Here is a 7,873-nt window from a genome sequence, read left to right as displayed (position 1 = left end):
TAACTTTCAAAAGCTCCACTTACCAAACTCAGATGGGTTTCATGTGGACAAAACCTTCCTTCCTGTTTCGTCCTGTTTAACTTCCCCTACTCCATGAACTATCAACTCACCCTGTTCCTTCATCTTCCCTTTAAACTGCTCAGTCACTTCTGTACAAATCAAAATTGAGTTTAGTTCATGCTGTCTTGTTTTCCCTACTGCAATAGTATATTACTGAACACCTTAATTAGTATCCGGCTTTATCTTTGAACACACTCACATACGTATGTATATATACTCATATACATATATATGCATACATATATATATGGCTTGCATGGGTCTCTGCTCTACTTGAGGTCATCTGAGACAGCTCCAAGGCTGGAACTTGGCTTATCAGAAGTCTCTCTCACTAAGTCTGGTATTTGATGCTGGCTGTCAGCTAAGACTTCGGGTGAAGCTATCAGCTCCAACATCTCCATGGGGTCCTCTATGTGGCCTGAGCTCCATCACAACATGGCAGCTGGGTGCCAAGTCACATCCTTGGAAGTGACGCAGCATCACTTTCAGTGCATTACATTCCTAGAGGCAGCCACAAAGTCCTGCTCAATTTCAAGAGGGAAGTGAAATAGAATCCACCTCTAGGTGGGGGTGTGGCAAGTTTCTGGAAGAGCATGTGGGACACAAAATAATGAACTGGTCACTTTGGGGAAATGCAATATGCTGTAGTCACAATCTGACATCCCATGACTTAATTCTTACCTCATTTTACTTTGTATTAGTCATTTTCAAACTTATCTCATCTCCCCTACTATAGCATAAACTTCTAGATGGCACAGAGTCTTAAGTTTTGCATCATCTACAGTAACCTGCAAATAGTTGACCTATAGTTTTGACACTAGGTTGTGAGCTAATTTCATGAATTTAACATTCTTTCAATAAAGATGCACTAAATTGGAAATGTGATTGACAGAAGAGTAGCTGATTCTCTATATTAGGGAAGACACAGGGAAACGACACTAAAGTAATATGCCTTTATTAAAAGTTTTTAAAAATTAACTGATTTTGCAGTTGGTAGTGGGGAATAAGTCTGCTTTAGACTGTGCTTTATCAGATTTAAAAACTGACAATGAATTACTACTTTCATAGAGTAATTTAGGAGTTGTTTGTGTAATAGTGTTATAAATATTGAGGACTTAAATATTTCTCCAAATTTTTCAAAAAATAGCCTGAACCCTAAGATAAGCTGAAGATAAAAACCAAATAGCCAAGTACATCCAAGAGAAATGTAAGTTAAGCCTCAAGACCCAGAAGTCTTCATCCTTAATCTGTGACCTCCTGTGTGACCCTATGATTTCTTTAAATCATAGATCCTCAATTTTGTAAAGGATGCTGTTTCTAAAGTCAATCAAGGAATTTTTTAAAATAATAAAACTTCGAAGGTAATACAGTCAGCTTAAAACAGGCTATGCTTTAGAATACAGTATGCTTTCTTACAGTGTATGTATGGGCAACGCAAAACTGAACCAAATGGTTCTTATAAGAATATTTTACTAAGAATAATATGTCATTTAAATAAAATTAAAATTTCTTCTTCGTTGTTAATATTTCTATTCACTGAAAACATAATTCGAGCTCTATATTTCATTGATGATGAAATTTAACAGATATAAATGGGACATGTTATCCAATTTTTAAGAGGAATAAAGTAAAATATTTTTATTTTACCTTATCATATTTTTATCCCATATTTTATCATGGGGATATTTGATTTGGAATTCTTCAAATGTCTCTTCCTGTGAAGGAATTCAAAATGCTGACCCTTGTTGCTGTAGTGATTGAAAGTAAGAAGGTTAAGTTACAGGGGACACATTTCATGCCTCGAGTTGGAGAAGATGTAATAAGAAAGCATAAACAGACTTGTGAGGTGTAAAGTTACAAATTTGAAGAGCTCTAAATTAAATCTTTTTAAAAATCTAGTTTTCCATCTCTTATTTTGAGCTTAGACTTTTGAAATTTTTTAACTCAAGAAACCAAGAGGTCTAAAAAAAAATGATACTGTGCTTTTATTTTTTTTCTAGTTCAGTATACGTTGATAACCATTCTCATTAAATAGACATTTGTAATTTTACTGATTTACATGAGTGGCACCAAGTCACATGATTTCTAAGGCATGACGCAGAAAGGAAGCATTATGGTTATAGGAATAAAAGGGATGTGAATATCACAGAAATGTTAAATCAATACACTAATGCATGCCTTTAAGATGTGAATCATGAGTCTATTGCTGTGACCAGAACAACTTATACATTGATTCTGACAGACACTACCAGTTGCCAGTAAAAGTGTACAGTGTCCCAGTACTTCTCCTATCATTTCTGAGAAAAACAGCGTCATGGCACAAGAATGGTCAACAGTAGAGCTTCTGCAGCACAAAGCCACATAAAACTGCACAGTTTGCTGCTGTTCAGTTATGCTTCCAGCGCTAAGTTTAATTTCAGAATAAGAGAGTGGGTTGGTGAATCCCCAAGTACCTGGCATTGGGAGGTTTCCACTGTCAGAGTTAAAGTGCTCCTTAAACGCCACAAATAAACATGATACTGCAGCGGGGAAGAGGCAAGACTGATTAACTGATTTCCGGGGCTGAAATCCACATATCAGACACCCAAAGTCAAAATATAAAGATATCACTGCAAGAACAGTTTAGGAAAGAAAGATACTATGGTGAAACAGACTACAAACCAATTTCATTATAGCTTAAACTCCTTAATACTATGCTAAAAGATCACACCTAGAGATTTTTATTTAACATATTTAAGGGTAATGGGTAAAACAATCTTAAAACAAATCAAAAATAATATAGTTTCGCCAATAATATAGTTTGGGGAAATATTTTTCACTGCAGCAGGAATACAGCACCAAAGATGATGTAAATTAAAATACTGGACTTTGAATAATGAAGAGGAAATTAATGAAAGTAACATCCATCAAACAAACGGAGAGGTAATGATGATGTAATCTACATGTAGCTATGAAGTCAGCCTAAAGAACTTTCCTGTGCATGTACAATTGATGAGAGTGGAGTCTGAAAAAATTTGGATAACAACCTAGCTCTATAACTCACTCAGCTCTAACCAAAATATAACACAACTGTACTTCTAAGGATAAAAATTAATTGTTGGATTCATGTATTGATTCCCAAGGCTATTCCACGCATTCCAGATTAAACTGACCTCAACGGTCCCAACATCTTAGCTTCTCGTGTTACTTAATGGAAGAAGAGAGTAGAGGCCTTTTATTTTTTACGGCAGTTTTCTTAATGAGAAGTTGTATGTCTTCAAAAAACATCATCAAGCAAAGGTCTTGGTGAGGACATCTTCATGCTGCTGCTGGTGAATGGTGCCAATTCCTACAGCGGGTGCTGGCAAAGGGGGTCGGCTCACAAGGCGGAGCTGTCATTGGAGCAATGAAGAAATGAAATGACGTTGTCACCCAATCGAAGCTCTGCTTAGTTCACCAGAGGAGGTACATGTATTTCTCTCAGCTTGATTATCATAAGTCACCTTTTTGCCAAAATAATGAATTCCATAGAATAGATTGGAGGGAAATATATGTCACAACTAAAAACTAGCTAAATTCCAGTCATAATAAGGTAAGATAAATTCTTGAATTTGTCTTCATCTTTAGTAACTATTAGTTGGTTTTAGCTGTAGAGTTCTCTAAATTAGAACTATTTACCATATGGAAATGATTGGGCCCAGCAAACTAGTATCGAATGAGGGAACTAGTTCTAATCAAAGCAGAACAGAAAGATAAAACAGAAGCACAACTACTCTTCTCGTTGTTTTTTACTTCCTACAGCACGATCAAGAAGAATTTGGCCTTTGATGATACCAGCTGTGTGGATGGGCCTGGAACAAGTATCACTGGGTGTCTCTACTCCCACATTGTAAAATGAGCCTGCTCAGCACCCTGTTCTCCCATAGCTTGGATGTTGACCTTTAGGAAAGTATAATCACTTTTTTTTTTTTTTACATGACACTAGTACAAACACATAGATAGTTCGATAAACACTCAGCATTTTATTCTGAAAGAATAGCTTCAAACTAGATTTTATATTTTAGCTTATCCTTAAAAGAACTGGACTGATAATAGGAGATCACCCCATTTGTTGGCACCCCAGGAGAAACAAGGCACACACACACACAAAACACTACATGAGAGACAGAGCTATTACCTTGCAGGCCAGTTGCTTTTCAAACCTTGGAGAAACAAAACACCATGGACCCATGTTCTGAGGTTCTTCCTGACTCCAAATAAAATCTACAAAAGAAAGTTTATGTCAGTACTGCAAATACACACACACACACACACACACACACACACACACCCCTTTCCAAGATGGCACAGTGTTGTCTTATTTATTTAACAAATGCAGTCATGTATCTACCTCCACAATCACGATACAGAACCATTCTATCCACACAAAAATTTCCCTCATCTTTTCCCTTTGCACTCAGCTCCTGCTCCCATCCCAACCTCTGGCTACCACTGACATTTTCTCTACCCCTATGGCTTTGCCTTTTTCAGAATGTCAGTTAAATGGAAGCATACAGCATGTAGCCTTTTGGGTCTGTCTTCCTTGAATTAGCAAAATCCATTTGTGATTTTGCCTGTAGCAATAGTTCACTCTCTTTTACCGCTGAGCGGTATGATACTGTGTGGGTGGACCACAGGTTGTTTATTCCCCCACCAGTGGAAGGACATTTTGGTTGTTTCCAGCTTGGGGCAATTATAAATAAGGCTTCTATAAACTTCACATGCAGATTTTCCTGTGAACATGTTTTCCATTCTTGTGGGTAAACACCTAGGAGTGGGACTGTTGGGTGGTGTGGTAACTACGTGTAACTGGGAAAGGCGCTGACAAACTGTGTTCCAGCGTGGCGGTGCCAGCTTGCGTTCCCACCAGCAGTGAATGAGGGTTACAGCTGCTCCACATCCTCACCAGCATTTGATATTGTCAATTTGTTGTTTCGTTTTCATTTTATTTGTTTGTTTATTTTAAGCAAGGCAACCCTTGGTTGACCTCACAGATTGCAAGGACCTTGTCAGTTTACAATCCCTTATTTTTTATGCCTACAGCACCTGGTCTTCCTAGGTGGTCTTCCATCCAAGTACTAACCAGGCCCGACCCTACTTAGCTTCCAAGATCAGACAGGATCGGGCTTGTTCAGAGTGGCATGGCCACAGACTCATTTTCATTTTAGCCACTCAGCTAGGTAGCCGTATCTCAATTTGGCTTCATTTGTATTTCTCTTATCACTAATTATGTTGCTGATCTTTTCATATGGTTATTTGCCACCTGGTTCTTGGGTAAAGTGCCTGTTCAGTTCTTTAAAAAATTAGATTATATGTTTTCCTACTGTTGAATTTTAAAAGCTCTTTAAATATTCTGGATACTCCTTTGTCATATGTCTATTTGCAAATATTTTCTCCCTATTTGGCTTATCTTTTTATTTTCTTTGCAGTGCAAAGTTTTCCTTTTTGGTAAAGTCTAATTTTTCTTTTATGGAAAGTGCTTTTAGTATTATATCTAAGAGCTTTTTGCCTAATCCAAGGTCACAATTCCATTTTCTTCTAGAAGTTTTATAGTTTTACATTTTACATTTAGGTCTATGATCAATTTTGAGTTAATTTCTATACAAGGTAAATAAAGAAATAAAGACATCCAATTATTCTAGCCCCATTTGCTGAAAAGGCTTGTCTTTTACAGTTATAGTTGATTTATCTTAAATGACAGTATAGCATTGATTTCCTCCAAACTCTCAAGAAATTAGACGTCTTAGATGACAGGAGGGGAGACTGACGGAAACACCAAAAAAGAGAGACACTGGCCCTAGCAGTGTTATTTTCATATCTCCAGATTCTATGAGATCCAATTTCCTAATAACTCTCACTGCCCCTGTAACCTCTTTTCCTTTGAGAGAATTAAATAGGTTTCAGATACCTGGAAAGCGAAGAACCCTAACAACCCTTCACCTTTAACGTGCTGGTACTTGCTCATCTCCTGTTGTAATGAGTCCAGTGGGAAAGGGCAGAGCTCCTCTATGCGGATGATGGCAAACTCATACTTCCTAGCTTCCAAAGATTCTCTCTGCTTCAGCAGGGCGTAGAAGTGTTTGCCACAGCAGAACACGAGGCTCTTAACGCTGTTGGGTAGAAAAGGGACAGTGGGTGGGGGAGAAACACCTTATAGTGAGGACTGTGTCAGATGAAAGGGAAGACCACACAGATCTAAGTGCTGCACTAATGAAGTGAGGCTCTGTCATTGGGTTTGGTCACATGCGATGCCCTGGCAAGCCTTCTTAAGCAACACGTCTCTAAAATTCACTCTCCCATGCATCCTCTAACTCCTACCCCACTGACTTAATGGACTTAGGGCAGAGGAGACATGGGTCACTTTGCATTCCTTAAGATGAGCTTGTTTACCCACCAATTAAAATTCTGCTGCTGAGTGTTAAAACAGAGATACACATCAAATTACTTTTTTGGATCCACAGATGAATCACCGATGACGGGTTTGAATGTTGTTCCTGGTGCCATTTCCTGAAGACTTGACACAGCTGCCTAAGGAGGGAGGAAAAAGCCACAAATCTATCACCCTGCAGAAAGGAGCTGAAGATGTTTTTACTTATAAGGGATCTTTACCAAGAAATATTATTAAATTCTCACCTAGGACTATAAGTAAACATATATATGAATAAATATAATAGCTTTCCAAAAAAATAGTTCTGAATACTTCAGAATAAAATTATTTTCCTGAAGTTACATAGATTGCCTTTTGTCTGGTGCCACAATAAAAATCTTAAGAATCAAAATTTCAGTCTGATTATATACCTTTATTATTAATAAAAAGCATGCTTTATTTTTTTGGAATTAAAAATAACATTTTATAGAATTCATACCATGAACCAAAAAAGCTAAGCTAGGGCAATTACTTCTGTCTTTAAGTTTTTGATTATAATTTACAAGTGAAACCTATTCAGTCAGAACAAGCAGGAACAATACGTGACTTTCTATAAAAAAAAAAAGGAAATTTATTAATAAGCTCAATTCAAATAAGTACTTGTTGCCAAGAACTCAGAGTCCAAAACTGATAAAGCTAAGCTGGGGGATTTGATCCCTTTTGCTGTCATCTAGTTAGTTTCCCTACAGTCTAGTCCCAAATGGGTATATGGCATTTTGAGTAGGCCATTATGGGTATATTACAATATGGCCTAATTAATTAACTATTCTGTGATGCTTATTATTAAATAACGTGTGATCTTTCTCCATTCTGAACTAGACTCCTTTGCCTTTGTGAGCTCCCACTTCCTAGGGAAGTTCAGAGTTGGGTGAGAAATTGGGGTGGGATTTAGATGCTCCCACTTCCTAGGGAAGTTCAGAGTTGGGTGAGAAATTGGGGTGGGATTTAGATACCACTCGACAAACTGCCTAGAGCTCCGAGTCATGTTTGCCACTTGGCAAGTCATCTTGGAAAAGGCCACTGAAAGAAAGGAAAGATAAGGAAAGGAAAGGAGAGAGGGGAGGAGGGAAGGAGGAGGGAGGAGGGAGAGGGAGAAAGGAAAGAAAAGAAAGAAAGAGTTGACTTATATTCTGATAGATCACATGTACCAATAATCGAATTTTTAGGAAGAGACCAGAATTCAATAATGGTTATACTCATTTTCAATTAATAAAAAGACTTAAATGTTTAGTGAAAATATCTGACTACTTAATAAGAGTAGTTTTTTACTTGAAAATCTGTAAGATGACTGTTGATATTTTTCAAGGCTCCCAAATAAAGCCTCTTTTATTTGATAAGGTATATATTAGACTTGGGACAAGGGGTGGA

General features: G+C 37.4%; 1 protein-coding gene and 1 pseudogene across 6 annotated transcripts in view; both read right to left on the bottom strand.

The window, feature by feature from the left end:
• Nucleotides 1-999: 999 nt before the first annotated feature.
• The window catches only part of DHTKD1 (dehydrogenase E1 and transketolase domain containing 1), a 52,226-nt gene continuing 45,352 nt past the window's right edge, over nucleotides 1,000-7,873 (bottom strand). For 5 of the 6 annotated variants that reach the window (XM_039877378.1, XM_039877377.1, XM_039877375.1 and 2 more), the window contains 4 exons: nucleotides 6,524-6,606; nucleotides 6,019-6,188; nucleotides 4,217-4,302; nucleotides 1,000-3,431 (listed from right to left, as the gene is read on the bottom strand). In XM_039877378.1, coding sequence (XP_039733312.1) covers nucleotides 3,330-3,431; nucleotides 4,217-4,302; nucleotides 6,019-6,188; nucleotides 6,524-6,606 — 441 coding nt within the window. In that variant the 3' untranslated portion in view covers nucleotides 1,000-3,329. Of the gene's footprint in view, nucleotides 3,432-4,216; nucleotides 4,303-6,018; nucleotides 6,189-6,472; nucleotides 6,607-7,873 lie in introns of those variants that run through there. The other variant, XM_039877379.1, reaches the window with a different exon arrangement.
• LOC120614785 (uncharacterized) lies at nucleotides 5,113-5,231 on the bottom strand (annotated as a pseudogene).

This window comes from Pteropus medius, unplaced genomic scaffold, assembly GCF_902729225.1.
Source record: "Pteropus medius unplaced genomic scaffold, Ma_sr-lr_union100, whole genome shotgun sequence".
Classification (NCBI taxonomy): domain Eukaryota; kingdom Metazoa; phylum Chordata; class Mammalia; order Chiroptera; family Pteropodidae; genus Pteropus; species Pteropus medius.
Note: the sequence above shows the minus strand (reverse complement) of the source record. Positions and strands in the feature narration are given on the sequence as shown.